The sequence below is a fragment of the Herpailurus yagouaroundi genome, unplaced genomic scaffold (assembly GCF_014898765.1).
Source record: "Herpailurus yagouaroundi ecotype Mexico unplaced genomic scaffold, PumYag 218, whole genome shotgun sequence".
Classification (NCBI taxonomy): Eukaryota; Metazoa; Chordata; class Mammalia; order Carnivora; family Felidae; genus Herpailurus; species Herpailurus yagouaroundi.
This window is the reverse complement of record NW_024412449.1, coordinates 1370867-1394706: the sequence shown is the minus strand read 5'-3', so window position 1 is coordinate 1394706 and position 23840 is coordinate 1370867. Positions and strand designations below refer to the sequence as shown.

At 35.9% G+C, this 23840-nt stretch overlaps 1 protein-coding gene across 5 annotated transcripts in view; it reads right to left on the bottom strand.

Annotated features, from left to right (window-relative positions):
- BTBD10 (BTB domain containing 10) overlaps positions 1-23840 on the bottom strand; it is an 84615-nt gene that overhangs the window by 55928 nt on the left and 4847 nt on the right. For 2 of the 5 annotated variants that reach the window (XM_040456822.1, XM_040456821.1), the window contains exons 2-3: positions 1983-2138; positions 1332-1418 (exon numbers count right to left, since the gene is read on the bottom strand). The exons of 2 other annotated variants lie outside the window; for them this stretch is intronic. In XM_040456822.1, the coding sequence (XP_040312756.1) occupies positions 1332-1418; positions 1983-2083 (188 nt within the window). In that variant the 5' untranslated portion in view covers positions 2084-2138. The remainder of the gene's footprint in view (positions 1-1331; positions 1419-1982; positions 2139-23840) is intronic. One more of the 5 variants, XM_040456824.1, reaches the window with a different exon arrangement.

Here is a 23840-nt window from a genome sequence, read left to right as displayed (position 1 = left end):
AGAGAATCCCAAACAGGCTCTGTGCTATCAGCACAGAGCCCAACACGGGGCTTGATCTCACAAACCACGAACTCAGGACCTGAGCAGAAATCAAGAGTCAGTTGCTTAACCAACTAAGCCACCCAGGCAAGCTGAACCCTGACAAACTTCTGAATCTCTCCTGCAATGAGTACAAGTTCTTAACATCTAATATTTGCTGATTGTTAGTTTTTAAAATCTCCCAATTAATTTAATATCGATTCCAAAAAAATGCCATTTTTAAAAAGTCAAATTGTATACATTTTTGAAGTATCCTAAGTCATATGTTCCTAAGTGTATAAGATCAAGAGGTCTCTAAAAGTAAGCTATTTTTCCTTGGGCAGAATTTCCATAAATGTGGTTAAAATAAGCCCAAAGGAGTTCACAGTCTTTTCATTTAAAACAAATAATGTATTGGTATTTTTTTTTCTATTTCTCTTTAATAGTTTTCACTGAAACAACCAATATTGATGCAGTCTATGTGAAAAAAAGCATCAAAAAGTTACTGATGCTATAGCTATCAAGAAGAGCTATGATATTTATCACTGAGATACAGGAATGGAAAAAAATACTGTTAGTTTTTGTAAATTTTCCTCATTGTATGCATGCACCTTTTATAAAATAAACAATAGCTTATTTTTACCTATATATGAAGTCACCATTTCACATATAATGTAGTACTGTACATTAGTAAAAAAATATTAAGAACTAGAAAGGATAACATAGAATTCACCTGGAAAATGTATACAACATAGCAGATATAAATAGCCCACACTTAATGAGATAAAACTAATTTCTCTTTAATCTCAAAGACAAAATAATTATCCATATAAGCAGGATAAAGAAAAAGTACTAGAGCACCGGTTGAAGCACACACACATACACACACACACCCAAACACACACACACACACACACACCCAAAAAAACAAAGCAAAAAACACTCATACCATTGCTGTGCCCTTATAAATTAATAAGTCAACTTAACTTTTTCACTCAAGACCTCACCACATTAAAAGTCCACAATAAAGACAGACATCTTGTCAGGAGATTTTTTTTAAAAGTACCGATTTCTCATATTTTCTAGCTACAGCATATGGTTTAAAAGTACCTGGATTATTTCTTTAAAATTACAAAAAGGATTTCAAAAAAAAAAAAATTTCAAACAGGACTTCAATATCATGGCATTGTCACGAAAACTACTAACAGTTATCAGATTAGAATTTTACATTCAAGTAAGTTAAATGCCTGTTAATATTCCCTAAGTAAATATTCACAAAGCACAATACTCTATAGGAAAACATGCTTACATACCTGCAACATGTGAGGTTTATGAGCTGCCAATTAACACAGAAAATTATCAGATAATGAAGTGTTCTAAATGAAGTATTCCTCATTAAGCTGCACAGCACAAAATGAAAGCCTTACATATAATATATAAATGGGCCGAAATTTTTGAAATGAATTTCATTCAATGCATCAAACTTTAAATGAACCTGTAGAGTCATTGCAGAAAGACTGATTTTCCCATTAGTATCGAGATGACAACAAAATATGACATAGCCTGTAAATTATTATATATAATCTACACAGACAATATACTTAGAACACAAAATAAATTTCAACTAGAGAGTTTTAAATACAAAGAACTAACCTGTCTTGCCAGGGTTCACAGTTAAATTAATTATAGCATTTATTCACAGGATCACTAAGGAGATTTTAACATTACTTAGAAACAAAAATTCAAATAAATACAAATATAAGAAGATTATAAATACAAATAAAAGAAAATTAAAAGGAAAGAAATGCTTCTGTATAAGTTTTTTAAGGAGGAATGCAAACATAATTCTTTGTAAACCAGCCCGCAACCCCTGCAGGACTTGCCACAACCAAATGCAGTTTGGTTCTTTATAAAGGTCAATTTTATCAGAACTTTGATATGTGAAATACATATTTTCTACCTACCTTGAATGTTTATAAAGTTTACGAGGTCTACTATGCAATTTCCGATCCCAATTCTCTGGGTCACTGGAGTTACTGTCATAAGGATGAGGCCGTCCTGCCATCCCACTTCAAGCTTCCTCACACTACTGCTCTGAAAGCATATGTAGCACCCATAACCTACGTGAAAGAGTAGTGTTGACCTTTAAATCTGGTCCACGCAGAATAAAATAGTCAACAATTTTACATGCTTTCTGACACTACTGTGACAGATTTTTAAAGTGATGAACAGGATTATAAAATATCAGACATACAAACTGCCACAAATGGGATTAAAACAAACACCATAAGTCTTTTTAGGTACTTTTCACCTGATTCGTCTATTAAATCTCCTTACCCCTATGCAACAGTTTAACAGTGTGTTATTTATACTTAGCAAATACACTTAACTGCCCTCTGGGTACCTCAAGTTTCCAGACATTAATACAGAACCAAAAAAAGGAAAGCAATTCCACAAAATGATTCTTTTGGACAGAATTTCACCTGGAATACATTTCTTAATTACTAAAAGTTTTAAGATGCTTAACAAAGCATCTAGTAAAACCAAATAACAAAGCTGTTATTTCTTTAAGAGCCCCTGTAGAAATTTAGTGTGAGCTCTAAAATAAAAGTATGTTAACACCGTGATGCTTCCTTACATTGTAATTACCACAAAAATACAGTATTGATGTGATTCATACATTTCATTCCTTTTCACATGCGAGACTTGTGACTGTTTTTTCTACTAAAGTCATTAAATTATAAGAAAATTAACAATAGCTTTACAGAACACCTGAGCTAAGTACTTTAAAGTATATTCACTATCCAATTTAACCTTTACCTTACAAGGTGGGCATTATTATCATAAACGGAATAGAAAATGGTCTCAGTAGTTTAGTAACTTTGCCAAAGGTCACAATGTCGGTAAATGGCAGGATTATAAAGAATAATGAGAATTGATTATATGGAATGAAGTCTTGATCTTGATAAATGTTCAAGCAGGAGTATTTTGTTTGGATATAATCAAATTTGACTTTCAGAGTCTCCAAACATCAAAAACAAACAAACAAACAAACAAACAAACAAACCACACACACACAACTAAATGAGGTTAGACAATCCAGAACAAAGTTAAAGAATTTGGACCAGAACAGAGGTTTCCTGACACCCACTCCTACATGCTTCCTATGCACTTTTCCAAGATGGATTTGATAGAGGGAAGTGAGGGGAGTTGTACATAAACATCAAAAGGAATCCAGATTTGGAAAAATACTATACCTTACTTTTATAAAAAATTCCAATACAATAGGGGTGGCTTGGTTGGCTCAGTCGGTTAAGCGTCCGACTTCAGCTCAGGTCATGATCTCACAGTTCGTGAGTTCAAGCCCCGCATCAGGCTCTGTGCTGACAGCTCAGAGCCTGGGGCCTGCTTCACATTCTGTGTATGTGTCTCTCTCTCTGTCCACCCGTCCCTCCCTCCCTCTCTCTCAAAAATAAAGATTAAAAAAGAAAAAATTTTTTAAAAATTCCAGTACAATCTCATAAAAAATGCCGAAGGTAAATTCATTCAAATTTTGAATCTACCTCAGAGCTCATAAAAAAGAATTACTTCCATAAAAAATAAAAGGTTAAAAAATATAGATTTTCACTTTAGAGAAACTGTTTTTGGTATTTGATAATTTTTTCTTCATAGTTAATACTTTCTTTTCAAAAACAATTGAAATCTTACAATAAGTGGACACTTTAATAAATAGGTAAACAAGTAGGTAGATCAAGGAGTGAAATTAAAATAACAGAAAAGGAGGGCACCTGGCTGGCTCAGTCAGAACTCTTGATCTCAGGGTTGTGAGTTCAAGCCCCACACTGGGTGTAGAGATTACTTAAATAAACTTAAAAAAATAATAGAAAACGCAAAGTCAGAGAATTGTACAATGGCTAATTCAAATTGCTAAGTAAATGCCACACAGTTTATATGCTGAATGCTCCTGGAAAAGGAAACCTGTTTCTTTAAGGATCAGTGAATAATTAAAAATCAATCAGATATCAGAGGAACATAAAAACTATAAAATTATTTTGAAAAAAAATTTCAATCTCACTTCAGTTTTTAATTATAAAAACGTATTTACTAAAAAAGAAACTCTTTAAACTTCAATTTGATATTGTATCTACTTATCTGTACAGGAGAGATGAGGCAGAAGAGAAGGGTAAGAAAGAACAAATCAGACAAAGGAAAAAGTCAGAAAAAGGTGGTAACGAGTATCGAGAAAAATAAAAAGGAAAAATAAAGACGTAGAGAGGCTTAGTAGGTTGTGTAGAATGAGATTTAGAATTTTTTCCTTACTTTAGAGGTCTTCCAATAAGCTATTTCAGGCATTAACATTTCTTTACAAGAGCGTTTTATCTCCTCCCGACGTTTAACTATAAGACACACCCCTCTGGATACCCAAAGATGTCCACTGGGAGAAGAATGATAGAGAAAGTGACTAAAAAACAGAACCTCAAAGAATACATAAGGCAAATTCAGATCTACATTTTCCAACATTTTACAGTGGGTAGCATGTAGGTAGCAGATGGGAAATACCAGTAGGTCTCACTAATCAATCTATGAAAATTAATAAGCATGTATTTTACAGCCAGACACAAGAAAGTAAAGAATTTCAGATGAAAGTTATCAAAAAGGTCAACTGAAAAATCATATTTACATTTGTCAATAAACCTTAGGTATCACCATGTGAAAGATTTCTTCCCAATCCTTACTGCCAATAGTCAAGACTACGAACAGGCAAAAAACAAGGGAAATTCAAACTGCGATATCTGGAAAAAATATGCCTGTGTTTGCCTACATGTGCTGGCATACTTTCAAATGTTATCAATAAGCTATAAACAAGACTACAAATAGATAAAAGGTAAATGACACACATATACTAGTTTGAAATGTGTAATAATCTCTTCTATTTTAATCAATCTCTGCATCATAGTGACATATTTTATTTTATTTCATTTCATTCATTCATTCATTCAAGGACTTACTGAACACCAAATATGATACGCCAAGCTATTTATAAGATGCTAAATCAAGTTGGGCATTGTTCCTGTGCTCCAAATCTCACCCTAGTAAAGGAAAAAAGCCTCAGTTGATGGCTCCACATACCACTTACTCCTGTGTCTCTCTCCTACCTGCATAGTTCTTACACCATTACCCCAATTCTTCATCTCCATTAAAACTTGGGTGTTCTTTAGGATTCCATCTTCATTTGCTGGGTCCAGGGAGACACCGGACAAAAAAACCATGAGGACCAAACCCTTGAGAACACCAGGTTTTACATACTACATACACTGTTTTCATTATCTCTATCTGAATTCTTCAATAAGAACCCCAAATTCAACAATGCCAGGCTCTATCTTGGCCTCCCACATCAGCTAATGTCATCTCTATTCACTAACTCAAGAACTCCGAAGTCATCCTTGACTTCTCATTTCCCAACATCAAGTCTACTTCAAAATTTTGACTCCTCTCCCTTTTCATTCGTAAGGCTGCTGCCTTCAACTGAATCCTTAACATGTATCAGTAAGGATTTTGGTTGACCTCTTTATCACCATTCAGTCTATACTAGCTGCACTGTAGTCAAAATTATCTAAGAACTTTTAATGAGTCTCCATGTCCTGACCTAAACTCCTTACCATGAGGGAAACAAAATTAGGTGTTCAGGGCTGAAATGCCACCCAACTTAGTAAAATAGCAGAAAGCTGCTTTCACAGGAAGGAAGGACCAAAATAGGTAAACAGGTAAACAGGACTATGGAAAACAGCCAGCAGAAGTTGCCCTGAGTGGAACTAATTAGCAAAAGAAAGGTGCCTTGTTGACCCTGAGGTAGCATGCTTCGTCTTTCTTGTCCTCTTGGCCAGTTTAGGTAAACAGAGGTGGCGCCTCCTGTCTGCTGTATACAACCTCCCGCCCAGCACCAGAATTTTGTTTTGTACTGACCCAAACCCCTAACACTGCATATCTTCAAAACCTCTTTTCCCCACGCCCATGAGTTAATGACCACGGTTTCACTGTATCCTTGTGCACGCCCATTCTGATCCTAATAATAATGGAGCAAGGGTCAGAGCAAGGACCCTTACTAGGAGCTCCTGTCTCCTCCCAGACATTAGCCTCTCTTGCATTTCAATTTTGCGTCCACTCTCTTGCTGGACAAGAGAAAGTCCAGACCCAGAGCCTATGACAAGAAATAATCTAAATTCTAAATAATTTAGATATAATCTGTGCAGAGGGAGGAACAACTAGGCCAATTGGCTAGAGACATGCATTCAGGAGACTGTCAAAAGTCAACTAGGAAAAAGGCAATTCAATGACTTCTCTTCTCTTGGATATTACTATTTAAAAAGGGGGGGGTGGGGGAACAGAATCTTCAAGACTATAATAACATAAGTGGTCTTTGGGATACTATTTCCAGGTATTATTGATTAATCACAATGATTCATAGAAAAGTTTTTTTTGTTTGTTTGTTTGTTTTTTTTGAAAAAAGGATAGTACATGGAGACTTTATTCTGTCCTATGTTATGTATCAGTGGGCTAGGAAGTTAATTTTCTCCTATTTAAAGCTCAAAACAAGCTAATATTATAATCATGTTTTATAGATGAAAAGATCTTAGAGCTAACATTAGAATCCCAGTCTAACAGAAAGCCCATGTTTTTTTTTTTTTTTAATTTTTTTTTTTTTTTTTGAGAGAGAGAGAGATGGAGGGAGGGCACATGCACAAGAAGGGCAGGGGCAGAGAGAGAGGGAGAGGGCATCTCAAGCAGGCTTCTGTCAGTGCAGAGCCCAACGCGGGCTCAAACTCACCAACCAGATGATGACCTGAGTCAAAATCAAGAGTCCATGCGTAATCAACTGGGCCACCCAGGTGTCCCAAGCCCATGTTCTTTCTAACATACTAAGCTAGGTATACAGAAATTCATAACATTTGTTCCCTACAGCCAGCAGATGTCTTTTTTTAAACTGCAGCCATCTTGTAGCTTTGTTCATCCTACTGGGATCTCATTCTGAATAGTGTCATTATATGAGAACTTTTCTATTAACGGAAAATTGTTTTTATCTCTCAAACTTTGCAAACAAAGTAATTCAAGTGTGGTGGTTACTGGAGAGAAAGACCTGGTAAGTAACAGGAAAAACAATGAAAAGAATAAAATCACACAGTGATACCAGCCCGAAGAGCCAAGACTGCCTTTGGCTGCAAAGAAAGGCAAGTATCCAGAGGGTATTTTAACTACATCAATAATTGGAGAGGCTGGAGAGAATGAATACTGCTACAGATAATTGTGAAAGAAAAAGAACAGGCTGGGAGGAGGGGATTGCCTGGCTGGCTCAGTCCGTTAAGCCTCAGATTCTTGATTTCAGCTCAGGTCATGGTCTCACACTTTGTGAGTTTGAGCCCCCTGTCGGGCTCAGCAGTGACAGTGTGGAGCCTGATGGGATTCTCTCTCTCCCTCTCCCTGTCCCTTCTGCTCTTTCTCAAAATAAATAAACTTAAAAAATTATAAAAACAACAGGTGAGAGCAACTTTTTAAAAGTTTATTTTGAGAGGCAGGGAGGGGCAAAGAGAGGGAGAGAGAGAGAATCCCAAGCTGGCTCTGCGTTATCAGCACAGAGCCCAACATGGGGCTCAATCTCAGGAACCCTGAGATCATGACCTGAGTTGAAATCAAGAGTCAACACTTAACTGACTGAGCCATCCAGATGCCCCTAGAAGCAACTTTTAAAAGAAAAGTAAACCAGAGGGGTGAAAAGAAACCTGTACAGGCAGCCAAGTTAAACAATCATGTGAGCCTCCTACAGATAACAATGATTTAAACCTCGATAAAATACTTTTTTTAATGTTTATTTTTGAGAGAGAGAGAGAGAGAGAGAGAGAGAGTCCAAGCAGGGGAGGGGCAGAAAGAAAGGGAGACACACAATCCGAAGCAGGCTCCAGGCTCTGAGCTGTCAGCACAGAGCCCGACGTGGGGCTCAAACCCACAAACCATGAGATGGTGACATGAGCCGAATTCAGACGCCTAACCAATTGAGCCACCCAGGCCCGCTGTAAACCTGGATAAAATATTTTTAAAACTACTGTTTAAAAGCACTGGCAAGGGGCGCCTGGGTGGCGCAGTTGGTTAAGCGTCTGACTTCAGCCAGGTCACGATCTCGCGGTCCGTGAGTTCAAGCCCCGCGTCAGGCTCTGGGCTGATGGCTCAGAGCCTGGAGCCTGTTTCTGATTCTGTGTCTCTCTCTCTCTGCCCCTCCCCCGTTCATGCTCTGTCTCTCTCTGTCCCAAAAATAAATAAACACTGAAAAAAAAAATTAAAAAAAATAAATAAATAAAAGCACTGGCAAATATCCCAAAGCATAAAGTAGTGAAAGAAGAGCATATTCTGAAAGGCAACAGAATTTTGTGTTCAGATGAAGTTCTTATGCTGAGTGCCCTTCCCAATCCCCTAGAAATATGGTGAAGGAAACCAGCCAGCCATACAGCTCAAAGTAGTAGAGAAAACAGTTCAGAACTAGAAGTGCAGCTGGAAATTTAAGTCAGACATACTGGAAGTGAAAGAACCACACAGAGGTGTGACCCAAAATCTAAACATAAATTCTACTAGGCTAAATTACACATGCATGGAGGAGAGACTCCTTGAAAGCTGCACGGCCTAAGCTCTAGGAGTTTGATGCTTTTTAAACTGAGTGCAGGCCCAACCATACACAGCCCAAGCAGCAGAAAGCTGAAACCCTTATTGGCTTAAGAGTGTCAGAGGACAGAAACCACCAGAGCCAGAGAAGCTAGAAATTAAAAGGGAATATCCAAAAGTAGAGGAAGCACAGGGAGGGTGAGCTCCAAAATGTGAATGTAATCTAGGCCCAAATTTTTGGCTGATCACCAAATTACACAGGTGGCGGGAGCACTTTCCTCCACTCACTCCCCAGGAGACCATACTAAAAACCAAGTAGCTGGAAGAAGTAAGAACTAAGCACAGATATCAGATGGTATACACTGCTTGGGAAACAATGTGTGCGATTGAGTCCAGGCAACTTAATGGTCCACTAGAACAAAACAACAATACTCATAAGAACATTATAATCAATACCCTGGTTTCTGCCAAAAATTATGCAATGCAAAGAAATAAGAAAGTAAAACAGCAATCAATAGAAAGTGACTCCAGGTAGGCCCAGATATAGGATTTAGTGAATGATTTCAAACCACATATTTAAATAATTAAAGGAATATATTCAAAGAACTACAATAAGAAGGTAGTCTTGATGAATGGCAGAAAGGGATTCTCAATAAAGAAATGAAAATTATCAAAAAATGAAAACTTCAGCTGTAGCTGGAAAGAATAACTAAAATGAAAATTTCATTAGATGGGCAAAACAGCACACAAGATGAGGAAAAAAATAAGGGAACTTGAAAACAGATCAGTAGAAATTATCCAATCCATAGACTACAGAGAAACAAAGACTGGATGTTATCTGTAAACACAGGTGAGAAAGCATCTAACAATACAACATGTAAGTAATTAGAGTTACTACTGATACACTCAACAAACTGTAATCTCAAAAGTGTTATGGTAAGCTAAAGAAACCAGACTCAAAGGTTCCATACCAGACGATTCCATTTCTATAACATTCTTGAGAAGACAGGGATATAGAACAGAACAGCCAGGGCCTGTTCCCCCCAGGGCTTGGGGAACTACACAGGGACAGCACAAGTTAATTTGGGGGGGGGGGGGTGATGGAACTATTCTATATCTGGATTGCGGTGGTGGTAGTTATGCAACTGTATGCCTTTGTCAAAATTCATAAGACCTGTACACCAGAAAGAGAATTTTGTTGGATGTAAATTTACAAAGAAATTCAAAAAGAAAGTGAAAAAATTAGCAGAGATGTTTAATACTTATAATTATCAAACATATCAGCATGACATATTTAAACCAAGTTTTAATCAAAAAACCTAAATTATATTGTCCCCATTACCATCAAGGATACTTATAGCTATCTTCCCACTGCTCACTGCCATAATGACACACATAACTTTTGATAATGAAAACCGGTGGGAACCTTTCTACTTCTGCCACAATACTAAGTGACTAAGACAAAAAGATTTTGGAATCAGAACAACTAGTCATACGACTTTGTAGAAGCTTCTTAACCTCCAAGTCCTCAATTTCCTTAAATGTGAAAAAATAACATAATTCTCATTACCATTATTTTCTCTATTACCTATAACTTCCAATCAAATTGTTATAAAAAATAGATGAGTCAGGGAGCACCTGGGTGGCTCAGTCAGCTAAGCCTCTGACTCCTGATTTTGCCTCAGGTCATGATCTCACAGTTCATGAGTCTGAGCCCTGAGTCAGGCTCTGCGCTGACAGCAAGGAGCCTGCTTGGCATTCTCTCTCCCTCTCTGCCCATCCCCTGCTCAAGCACATGTGCTTGCTCTCTCTCTCAAAATAAATAAATAAACTTTAAAAAAATATGAGTCAGGAAACCTTATATAGTAACACAGTGCTGGGCACATTGCTGACTTTCTCTAATAGACTACTGAATGCAAATTTTGCATATTTCATTAGCTCATTCATGACTTTCTAGTTGCCTTTTGAGATCACAGAAAATGAGAATTCCTAGGAAGTTGCTCAACAATTAATGAGCACCTATAATGTGCTAGATGGTTGGAATAAAAAGATGAAACGGGTATCATCCATGTCCCAGTTCAAAAAAAACACACACAAAAAAACGCTAAAATAATCACAACACAGGAGCAGGGGATGAATGATTAGGGAGGGATAGGATTTCTACTCACTTTCAATTATCTTTATTTCTCCAGGGAACTGACCCTCCCTGTTCTACTTAACATCAAAAATACCTTAGACTTTTCAGGGTCATCAAAAAACCACGCACTTTAGACAAAACTGCTGATAACACTTTTAGCATCTAAATCAAAACCTTATGTCATTCCTATAGTACTTAGATGAAAACAATTATTTCACTGTTAGCTTACCCATAAATTTTAATGCATGGAAGAACAACCCAACCATCCTCGTTTCTAACCTCAGCAAAAACTCCTTCAGTTATTTTTATCATAGTATTCTTGCTGTATCCCAGAAGCTTAAAATTTTAAAATTCTCTCTTTTGGAGATAAAAGTCCCCTGCTACATAACAAATTACCATAAACCCACCCAATGGTTTACAACACACATATTATTTTCTCAGTTTCTGCTGGTCAGGAATCTGGCGGAGTTTAGCTGGGTCCTCTGCAAGGCCACAATGAAGGTGTCAACCATGACCAGATCCTTATTGGAGGCTCAACTAGAGAAGGATCCACTCCCAAGCTTACTGTGATTGTAATAGTTCATTCCCTCATAGTAGTAGGATTCAAAACTAATGATGGAGAGATAGCAAACACGCTGGCAAAATGGAATTTTATAATTAGGGAACATCTCATTACCCTTAACATATTCTTCTGGCTAAAAGGAAATCACAAATTCTGCTCACACTAAAGGGCATGAACACCAGCAAGCAGAGATCAGAGGAACTACCTCAGAGTCTGTCTGCCATATTATCCAATATATTCTATCTATGTATTACACTAAAAGCTTAAGATTCTGCTCAGCCCTTGTTCTAATTATACATACCACTATACTAACATACACATACACACAAAAAGCATACATCTATTTTCTCTCTTTGACTTCACAAATTTGTCACAGCAAAAACCTGAAACCAATCTAAATGTTCATCAAAAACAAACTGGTTAAAACTCTGTGTAATATCATGCAATCATTAAAAATGAGATAGATAATATGTATACTAATAAGGAAAATATTCCAAGATACATTGCTACACTAAAAAGCAAGGTACAGATGTGCATTATGTACCTCAGTATGTTTTAAAAATTCATATGCAGGGGTACCTGAGTGGCTCAGCTGGTTAAGCATCTGCCTCTTGACTTCAGCTCAAGTCATGATCTCACAGTTTGTGAGTTTGAGCCCCACAATGGGGCTTGGGATTCCCCCTCTCTCTGCCCTCCCCCACTTGCTCTCTCTCTTTCAAAACAAATAAAAATAAACTTAAAAAAATAATTTAATTAAATTAAAAAATAAAAATACATATGCAAACCAAACACGATGTGCCTAGCTGGCTGAGTCAGTAGAGCATGTGACTCTTGATCTTCGGGTTGTGAGTTCAAGGCCCTTGTTGGGCATAGGGCTTACTTTAAAAATAAATAAAATATATATACCCATGCATGCATATGTTTTTAAAATCATTATAAATATCACATAAAACTTATGACAAAGTTGCCTCTGCAGAAGGCTGGAATGAGACTTTTCACTATATTCCTTATAGTATTTGAATATAACACATGCTGTTTGCATAATACAGCATTATCTACAATAAAGTATTTGGAGGTGGCTCTGTTACAGAAATTATCTTCCCTGTTTAATTTTACTTGCTCAAGTGTAGTTTGTGTTTGTTTGTTTGTTTCTGACTGCTTCTACAATATGTCAATACATATTATAGAAGAGGAAAAATATCTTTTTCCTCTACCCTTGGAAGTTCTCAACTGAAACCCCTGTAACAAAAGACAGATTTGTTTAATATAAATTTTACATGACACTGGAGCGTTCATAAAGAAATGAAAACCTGAAGAAATAATTAATCTGAGGGTTCTTATTTAGTTCTTATGTGATGAAGAGTGGAAAGTTGTGGAAAGATATAATAGGACAGAGTATGAGCTAAGTGTAGCAAACTGCCTGTTCCTCAGATTCTTCTCTGTATCCCTTCATCTTCAGAGAGAAGAATAATCCTTTCCTGTGGATAAAGGAAGATACCTCTCATGAGGGTTTTTTGACTTGCTTTAGGGACAGGTCAGAAAGTCCATCCTACACATGCCATTTCTCACATTCCCTCAGCTTAAAGTAATCGATATGCCAAGGTACCACATTTTGGGGTAGCATGTGCTAAGCCCCATCATTATGCACTGGTGGAATGTTTCTGCCACGTGTCTTGTATTAAACTGTAAGATCCTTAAGGACAAGAAGAAAGTATGATTCAAGTGTGTCCCCACAGCTTAGTACAACTGATATATAAGCTTTTACAAAATGTTTTAACATTAAGATGAAAGAAATTTCATTTAACACAATCTATTAGTAAAGGGGAAATATAAATTACGAAGATTTTTGGACAGTCTTTAACTTAGTTGCTTGTATTAAAAAAGAATAGTACCATATAATTATACCCATGTTTTAGTTATGGTAAAGAGCACCAATCATGTGAATCCTACCCTCAAATGAGCAAAAATTATAACAATTCAATTTTTATTGCCAATACTTGCTCTCAGGAGATATACACTAAGAAAGTGGGGTTAGGGGCGCCTGGGTGGCGCAGTCGGTTAAGCGTCCGACTTCAGCCAGGTCGCGATCTCGCGGTTCGTGAGTTCGAGCCCCGCGTCTAGCTCTGGGCTGATGGCTCAGAGCCTGGAGCCTGTTTCCGATTCTGTGTCTCCCTCCCTCTCTGCCCCTCCCCCATTCATGCTCTGTCTCTCTCTGTCCCAAAAATAAATAAACGTTGAAAAAAAAAAAAAAGAAAGTGGGGTTAAAGGAGGGAAAGTATAGGAAATAGCCCTGAAAACATTTTAAATAATATTATCAAATAACCCTTAAGTTTCCCCAAAATATTCCTTAAAGCTGTGGGTCAATTTCACAGAAGGAAGCCCTTTCAATTGTCAAGGCTTGTCCTTCTCTGATTGACTACAGTTAAAGTAAGGCAAGTGAATAAAGTTAAGAAGTTTATTCAGGTTATTTTTATACTAGATTATGTCTGACTAAATTTTGTGTAACTAGTTCCATGATATCAAATTTAAATGATTTATGCTTTCGTTCAAAATGTATTCATTAGGTACTTAACATTTCTTCAGGCGTTTTGCTAACCGCTAGAGATATTCACAGATTTAATAAAATTGCATGGAATTTCCATTAAAAAGTAAAGTTCTTTGGCTATTTAAAAGGCCTCCTTATTTAATCCACCAAAATGTAAAACTTTCAATGCCAACTCACATTCAGCCCCTGATCTTCCAGAGGCTACTTGGAAATAAAATCTTTGAGGTAATTGATTTTACAACTTCTATAGAATTTCTTTTTTTTTTTCAATATATGAAATTTATTGTCAAATTTGTTTCCATACAACACCCAGTGCTCATCCCAAAAGGTGCCCTCCTCAATACCCATCACCCACCCTCCCTTCCCTCCCACCCCCCATCAAAGCATGAGACTCTTAAAAACTGAGAATCTTTTTTTTTAAATTTTTTTTTTTAATATTTGTTTTTGAGAGGGAGAGAGATAGAATATTAGCAGGGGAGGAGCAGAGAGAAAGAGAGAGAGAGACACACACACAGAATCTGAAACAGGCTCCAGGCTCTGAGCTGTCAGCACAGAGCCCAATGCGGGGCTCGAACTCACAAACTGTGAGCCAAAAACCTGAAAAACCAAAAAATCTGAGCCGAAGCCGGACGCTCAACCAACTGAGCCACCCAGGCGCCCCATAGAATTTCAATTCAAATTTTGCTGACTTCTTAGTCAAGGCACTAACACTTCAAGAAATGTTTATTTGTTTTATCCCATCTTAAACAAATCAATGAATGTTTGAAAATCTTTCCACATCTTAAGCATTTTCTAAATACCTGCATTACATGGATAGCATTTGTAAAGAACTAGATGCTGTTTATAGTGCTAAATTCTTAAAACTCACAAAAGACCTATGATTTTTTTAATATTCTAAAAAAATTTTAAGTTTTGTTTTCTGTTCATATGTCCCTATTTTTCCTTTTCTTGTATGACCAAATAGTATTGCATTCAAAACTGGAAACATCTTAATTGAACAAATCACCTTGACATAAAATTTAATATAGGCAGATCTCCAATAAGCTGATGAAGTGCCTAAATCAAAGGAGATTACATTCAACTCCTAAGAACAAGCACCCTTTAAACAAAGACTCTTAATTGTTTTCTTTTTTCCTCCATGACCCTTTAAAAAATACTTTTTTTCTTCTGAGACTTTTTAAATAAGTCATATATTTCCTTCATATAACCTTTATTATACTGTTCCATTTTGCCCTGTTCATTATCCCTGCTACCTTCTATTCCTTTCAGATTTTTGCTTGTTTATCTGCCATCAACTCAATAGGCCAGAAAAGGCCACAAGTATATTCAAGTTCTGGACTGTTGTGCTACCCAACAAAACTTTGTGTTTTAATGAAAATGGCTTATGTCTACACTGTACAAAAAGTAGCAACTAGCCATATGTGGCTATTAAGCACTTAGAATGTACAACTGAGGAAATTTTTAATTATCCATTTTAATTAATCTAAATTTAAAAAGCGATATGTGGCTAGTAACTATCATATATGCCAGTACAATTAGAGGCAGAATATCAGAGCCTCCCCCACCAAAATAGTTTTCTCCTCTAAATGTTTCATTTTAAGGAATCTAAAATTTGCCTTGAGACAAATTACTTGCACACACACACACACACACACACACACACACACACTATACATATCTTTGTATCTTAATATTACAGGTAATGTTCCACTTATAAATAAAATAAAAATTATTTTTGGGGTGCCTGGGTGGCTCAGTCGGTTAAATATCTGACTTTGGGTTATGATCTTGCTGTTTGTGAGTTCAAGCCCCATGTTAGGCTCCGTGCTGACAGCAGAGGCTGCTTCCGATCCTCAGTCCCTGCACCCCCTGCCCCTCCCTGGCTTGATCTCTCTCTTCCTCTCTCAAAAATAAACGTTAAAAAAAATTTTAACAAATAATAAAATTACTTTCTTATATTCAGAGATCATTGAGCCTTATTACAAAAACTAAAAGTCTGTGATACTGGTATATGAATAGACAGGCAAAACAACAGAATAAAAGGTCCAGAAATAGACCCCTAAAACATGATGAAATTTTATATATGATAAAGAAGTGGTTTCTCAAATCACTTGAGGAAAAGACAGACACTAATAAGTGGTATTGGGACAAATGGATAAATAACATTTGGGAAAACATAAAATTGAACACGTACCTCACAAATACTAGGATAAACTTCGAATGGATCAGCTATTATAAAAACTGAAATCATACATATACTAGAAAAAAAATAGGTGATTTCCTTTATAATCTGGAAGGAGGTAAAGCCTTTCTTATTTGACTACATAAAAATACATTGTACTACAAAAAGCAGCAGAAATAACAAAACTTAAAAAATACTTTTCACTATATAAAAAGCTCTTTAAAAAGAGAAAAAAACCCACAGCTCTCCCCCACAAAAAATAGAGAATGTTCAAAAGACATGGGAAATTATCAGAAAAATAAAGGTAAAAAAGATAAAGGTAAATAAAGGTAAATTCAATCTATTAAAGTATGTTCAACCTAACTCATAAGAGAAATGCAAAATAATATCTCCAAATCTGACCATAAACTGTGTTGGTAAGTAAGACTGAGGAGAAACAGATATTCTCTACATTCTCATACACTGCTAATGAGAAACAAACAATATAACCCCCATGGAGAAAAATTTTATAATATCTAAATTATACAAATGTTTACCAGTCCCACTTGTAAAAATCTAGCCTGAAGATACAACTCCACAAATACTAAACAAAATATTCAAAATATATTCACTGTGGCATTATTTGTAATGGCACGAAACTGAAAACAATCTGTGCGTCAAAAGAGGCTAAATGAATAAACTGGTACATCGACAGAATGAACTACTATACATCTATAAAAAAGAATAAGGGAGATCCCCATGTACAATTATGGATCATATCCAAGATATATTCTCCGCTGGGGGGGGGGAAGTGAAGAACAAGTAGGATACAGTTTTTTTTTTCTGAACAAATTAAATATATACATATATCTATACATAAATACAAATATACATGTGTTTATTTTTGTAAAAAGAACTCTGGAAGGATAAACAAGACACTAATAGAAATGGTTACCTACAGGGACAGATGGGAATGGGGTGAAAGCAATACAGATGTAAGCAAGGTTTTTGAGTATTCTTTTAATATAGTTTTGATATTTGAACAGTGTGTTAATTTATATACTCTAAGTAAATAAAAGGCCTACTATTAGCATGTTCTAAATTGCAACACTTGTTTCTTTGGTTTTGTTTAAATAAACAGTAGATGCACATTATAAATGTAAGTGCAGATTTAGTAGCAATGAAAAGGACTGCCATGTCACTCAAATGCATTCAAATCCTATTAAATACCTCCATCTAGAATAGTAAGCAATGACCAAGACATATCAAAATGGGTTCTTGAAGAAAAAGGTGAAGCTATCCTCATTTGGGAAGTTTACCAGACTAGTGGTAGGTTAAATATGTTTCAGCATTAAGTGAACTACAGCAAAATATTTACTGAGATTTTTCAAGTAGGACGGAGGTATAGGGGCTAGATGCATCTAATTCAGGAAACCTTGGATAACAGGTTGGATTTTCACATATATTATCTATGCTAATCCACATATCAATCCTATAAGACACAAGAGATGTCTTCTACTGTATAAGGTGATGCCTTTCTAAAAAATTGAGAAACTGGCTTAGGCTTAAAGGGATTATGTTATTTGCCTAATGTCATATAGCTAATAAATAAGCTAGGACACAGATACATACTGCTATAGTCAAATTCAGTGTTTTTTCCAACATACTATATATATACACTGTCTCTCAAATTTAATACACAACCAATTAAAACGCTATTCCCAGAAAATAAAAAGTGCTAGTGGTAGCATTTCAAATCAGTAAGAGTTACATAGCTGGATTACAGACAGATTCAAGGTTAGATAGACAGGTTCTAAAAAAATTAACTGCTTACCTATTTGAGCAGAAGATCCTTTCCAAATTTCACATTAAAAATTTCAAAGTACAACATAAAATCACAACAAAATCAAGGAGAAAATATAAGTGAATAATTATCTGACTCAGAATAAAGAAGGGGTATCTAAGCCTTTCCAAGTCTCAGAAAAAAAAAAAAACAAAAACAAAAACCATCAAGCCAAAGACTGCTAGTATGAGAAACAGGAATGTGCTGCCAGTCAATTTAAGCTAATATTCTCAACAAAAACTAGTAAAAACTTCATCAGGGATCAGATTTAGGATGGCACACAGGCTTCAAGAAGGATTGGTTAGACTACATAAAACTCAAAGAAAACTATAAAAGATTTTACATACAAAATAAAAAATTAAAATCTTAAATATATAGAGAATATTTATATATCCATATTAAAGTACCTGAATACTATGATGGAAAAATGGGCAAAGTTCATGAACTAGCACTTTACAAAAAGAATATGAGTGCCCAAAAAGGGGAAAAGAAGAAATATTCAACCTCACTAGTAATATAAGAAACCCAAGTTAAATCTGAGATGTTTAACGCATCAAATCGTCAAAGGTTTGCTGGTTGGTTTAATGACAAACAGTGATGGCTTAAGTATAGAGAAGATGGCTACTCATGCTTGTGGGAATATAAATTGTAAAACTTGTAGGATATCATACACTTTGACACAAGAACCCTTTTAAAATTTTATCCTAACAAATATTGTTTATCAAAGCATTTATGATAAGAGGAAGGGGAAAGGAAAGAGGAGGGAAGAAATGTTAATATTTAAATCTAATTACATATCTGTTATATTATTCAAATTTTTTTTAATTTCTTAAAATTTTTAAGTCATTACATACAGAATAGATGTGTGTGTGTGTGCGTGTGTAAAAAGACAGAGGCAGACAGACTGACTGACAGACTCTGGAAGCCATAATCTTTGGGTCATGGGATTTCAGTGCTATTTTCTTCCTTGCTCTTTGCTAAATGTCCCAAATTGCATGCACTGCATTATACTTTTTTGGTCGAAAAGAAATTACTTCCAAAAATATACTTTTGTAAGTAATTTTTCAAAGTGCTCATTGTAAAACAATTTCAAAACCAACCAGTGTTCAAGACTACTGTTAAATATCAGTCACTAATGAATGACAAATGAAAGCAATGAAAGATGTCACCCCACTTTTCTTCTAAAATGACACTTTTACCCCTTTCTTAATGTTATGAGTTCAACTAATTTAACAGCAACATATGCATACATGTATATAAATAATGCATATATACTGCTTTCTAGTATTATAAATACACTACATAAACACAAAATGGAAATGAAAAAAGGGACTGAGTAAAGTATATATAAATGGAAGTTCTATTTTTTCTTTCAAATGGCACAACAAACAAGTTTTTCATACACTTCCAGAAGTACATGCAACCCACTAGGGAGATAACTGAAATAAATCACTCAGAATCAGGAGACTTGCAGATGTGTATTCTAGTCTCAGCTTTCCCACTACCAGACAATAACTTTTATCAAAATCAAGTAAGAGGATTTATTCTGCACTTCAATTTATTCTTCCAAAAATCAGAGTATTAATGATTTCAAGTACTTTCAGCATTACGGTTTTATAATTCCACCACTAATAACTCAGCATTCACTTTTAAAAGAGAAACTCAGACAATGTGGACTACTCAATAAGAAGGAAACAACAGTGCCCCACAATTACCATCTTACAGGAACATCTTGAAGAAAAGTCTCAATTAACAAATGAGGAACCAAAAGGGCTGAGCAGAGTGTGTTGTTTGCTCTCCAAATGTGAGAAAAATCAAATTCAATCCTGCATTGTATAAAGCACGCTGCCTTGAAATAATTAACTTTAAAATAATTCAGCACTATTTGTATGATCCTTCAAGAATAAGAAAATTATCAAAATACTTTGTTGTACAATTTTGTATCTGAGATCTCAGATTGAGATTCTGAGGTTTCTGAGCTTTAAAATTCTTTTAATTTTTTAAAAATGTTTATTTATTTTTGAGAGAGAGAGAGAGAGAGAGAGCACGAACAGGAGACAGGCAGAGAGAGAGGGAGACACAGAATTGGAAGCAGGCTCCAGGCTCTGAGCCATCAGCCCAGAGCCCGACGCGGGGCTCAAACTCACGGACCGTGAGATCGTGACCCGAGCTGAAGTCGGACGCTTAACCGACTGAGCCACCCAGGCGCCCCTAAAACTTATTTTTAAGGTGAGATTTAATGTAGTCTACAAATAGAAAATGTAGAATAATTTTCTACTCACCTGCTATAGCAATGACCATCAAAGAAACAAAAGGGAAACAATCCAAATTGGTAAAAATGGTTTTATTTTTTTAGAAGTAGATAACAGTATCCTAACAGATTATTTTTTTAATTTTTTTTTTTTTGGGGGGGGGAGAGTGAGAGAGCACAAATGGGACACGGGCCGAGAGACAGAGGGAGAGAATCTTAAGCAGACTCCACACCCAAGCACGGAGCCAGATGTGGGGCTAGATCTCTTGACCCTGAGATCATGACCTGAGCCAAAATCAAGAGACAGATGCTTGACCGACTAAGCCACCCAGACATTCCAAATAAATGATTTTTAAATTGCCAAACCATCTCACTCTACTATATGCTACTATTCCATCTGGCATTCAAATTACATAGAATTCCAGACATCAGTCAATGGATGCCTACACGAAAAGCAAGAAAAAGAGCTTCCTATTGTTCAGTGCTGACTAGAATAAAAAACAACAACAAAAAAACACCTTTATAATTTCTAGTGGAAGAGCCATATAGCGAAGCTGTAAACAGCCATTTGAACTTGTTTCCATCCAAGAGAGATAGCTAGATGTAAATTTACCCTGATGGATGTGTGCTATTTTTGAAGCATAAACACAGAAAAACGTACTAACAAGTGATAGTCACTTTACTATTTACATAGCACTTTTACATAAGTTTATTTTATTTCATTCTTAAACTCATGACAATTGTGTTCTAGTTCCACTTTTCATGTGAGGAAACAAAGGCTCATAGAGGTTAAGTAACCTCATAGAGCTAACATCTGTGTTTAAACTCAGATCTAAATGATCCCAAGTAGGGTAGTACAAGCAGAAAAGTAGGATTATAATTAAAATGGCCTCAGAAAAGTGTTATGCATAGTTTCTAATAAAGTACTTCAATCAGTGATTCACTATGAGACTGTCATCCTCAGCCAAATACTAAATGTTAATTTCAATTTGTGACCAAAAATATTAATAGATAACTCATTTCAACTAATTAAAGATAAAAGTAAGCACCAAGTCCCAGATATTTTACATTTTCAATCAGAAAAATATAAACTATTAATTAAGGGCAATGAAAGATGCTTTGAATGGCAAAGATATCTTTTAACATCTTACTGATCTTCAGCAATCTACTGTGACATAAGATCACATATTCTACATAAAATCTTTATTCGTTTATGTTCAAGTTTGGGCTGTTTCAAGTACTCAGCTCACTGTATTCCCATCATCTACCACTAACATTTACTAACCTCTTGATCCTCTCTCAGGGAGGATCTCTGAATTCTGAGTGCTTGTCTTCCATCTCTGTGCTTTAGATTGCTACCTGCTTAGCAAGGAAGTGTGATTCAAGGATGCCAAAGTAAACCAGAGCAAGCCATAATAGAAGAAATGCAATGTTAACTTGAACCCTAATAAACACTCTATCCAAAAGGAGAAAAAATTATTAAACAGTTCTTCCTCCCTTAATGAACACCAATAACTACCTCTTCCCCCCTTACTGTGGGTTCATAACCAACAAAGAAACAAGATACAGGAGTCAGACAAAGATAAAAATACAGCCAAAACCAGTTGCCAAAAAAGCTTCCTATTACTTCAAACATAAATTAAACTTACTTAGATCTGTAGCTGTCCATTTCTTTTTCCCTCCTCAGGCCCCAGCCTGCTCAGATAAATCTACCATACACACAAGCAGAAAATGTACATCCTAAGAATTGGGAGCTCCAAAAACAGAACCAAAAGGCACTGAGCAAAAACATACTCAATCCGTTCTAGCTTCACCTAATGCTTTCTTGGGAAGACAGCTCAGGAGATAGAAAAAAGGAGGAAAGCTACTTCCAAAAGAGAACTTCCTACTTTACAAGTCATGGCAGAAACACAGGAAGCAGAAAATGTTTCCCCCTTCAAACATAATCTCCACAAATATACAACAGATTCTTCAGAATGTTTTTAAAACTCTCAAACAGCAACACCTCACAAACAAACATATTACACAGCGCCTGTTTTACTTCCTATACTAGAGAGAGGAGGGACTGATGAAGAGATAGTAGACTAGTCTGATTTGAGAAGACTGAGCTAAAAGGTAGAAAATCAAGTCTTCAAACTACCAAAGTAGTCCTCATAAAAAAACCAATATTCTCTGTAGTCTTTGTAGGCGTTATGGTAAATTTAGTAAAACTTTGTAAAACTACACAGTAGACAAAAGGGTACTTCACCATTTTATCTTCCTTTTCAAAATTCTCTCCCTTACCTAGCCTCCTCTCTCACCCTTACAGCCATCAAAGACCCTCCACCTTGCCTTCAATGTGCCTAAGGTCCACTTTTCTTCTTGGTCTGACCTCTAAACTTCCATTCCCTTCAGCCCAACTAAATATGAATCAGATTATGTGATTAAAGTATTTCATACTAATGGGTAAATGTGCTTTAATCCACGGGGTTCAATCCTACAAATAATCACCAAGCTCTACAATGTATAATGCACTGTGTTTTGTCAAAGTACCTATTCTTACAAGAAAAACTAGTTAAATCAGTTTTTTAATGTACAACGTAAAGAAGAGGAACATGAATGCCTGCTTCATATCACACTCTCCCCATCCCATTTCTATCACTATGCATCTTCTCCTCACCCCATCTGCCAGGAACAGAATCCAAGGAACCAATACTGCTTCCAGTAAAAGTCAATGACTGAGAAGACAATGTGAGATGGCAGAGCAACCAATAAACATTCAAAACCATAGATGAGTTACAGAGGGTCCTCTGAATTTAACTTCACGTACTAATTACAAGTACACTAAAGGGCCTCTCAATAAACCAATTTCCTTACAAGATACTTATAAATCAGCTTTGCTCAGAGTGTGAGTCATTACATGATACTTTACATGGAAAACCCGAAAGACTCCACCAAAAAGCAGCTAGAACTGATACATGAATTCAGCAAAGTCGCAGGATATGAAATCAATGTACAGAATTATATCAATGTATAAAATTGGTTGCATTTCTATACACCAATAATGAAGCGACAAAAAGAGAAATCAAGAAATCGGCCCCATTTACAATTGCACCAAGAACCATAAAATACCTAGGAATAAACCTAATCAAAGATGTAAAAGATCTGTATGCTGAAAACTATAGAAAACTTATGAAAGACACAAAGAAAAGGAAAAACATTCCATGCTCATGGACTGGAAGAACAAATATTGTTAAAATGTCAATACTACCCAAAGCAATCTACACATTCAATGCAATCCCAATCAAAATTGCACCCGCATTCTTCTCAGAGCTAGAACAAACAATCCTAAAATTTGTATGGAACCACAGAAGACTCCGAATACCCAAAGTAATGTTGAAAAAGAAAACCAAAGCAGGAGGCATCACCATCCCAGACTTTAGCCTGTACTACCAAGCTGTAATCATCAAGACAGTATGGTACTGGCACAAAAACAGACATATAAAACAATGAATAGAATAGAGAACCCAGAACTGGACCCACAAATGTATGGCCAACTAATCTCTGACAAAGAAGGAAAGAATATCCAAATGGAAAAAAGACAGTCTCTCTCATACAGAAGAATGAAACTGGACCACTCTTTTACACCATATACAAAAATAAACTCAAAATGGATGAAAGACCTAAATGTGAGACAA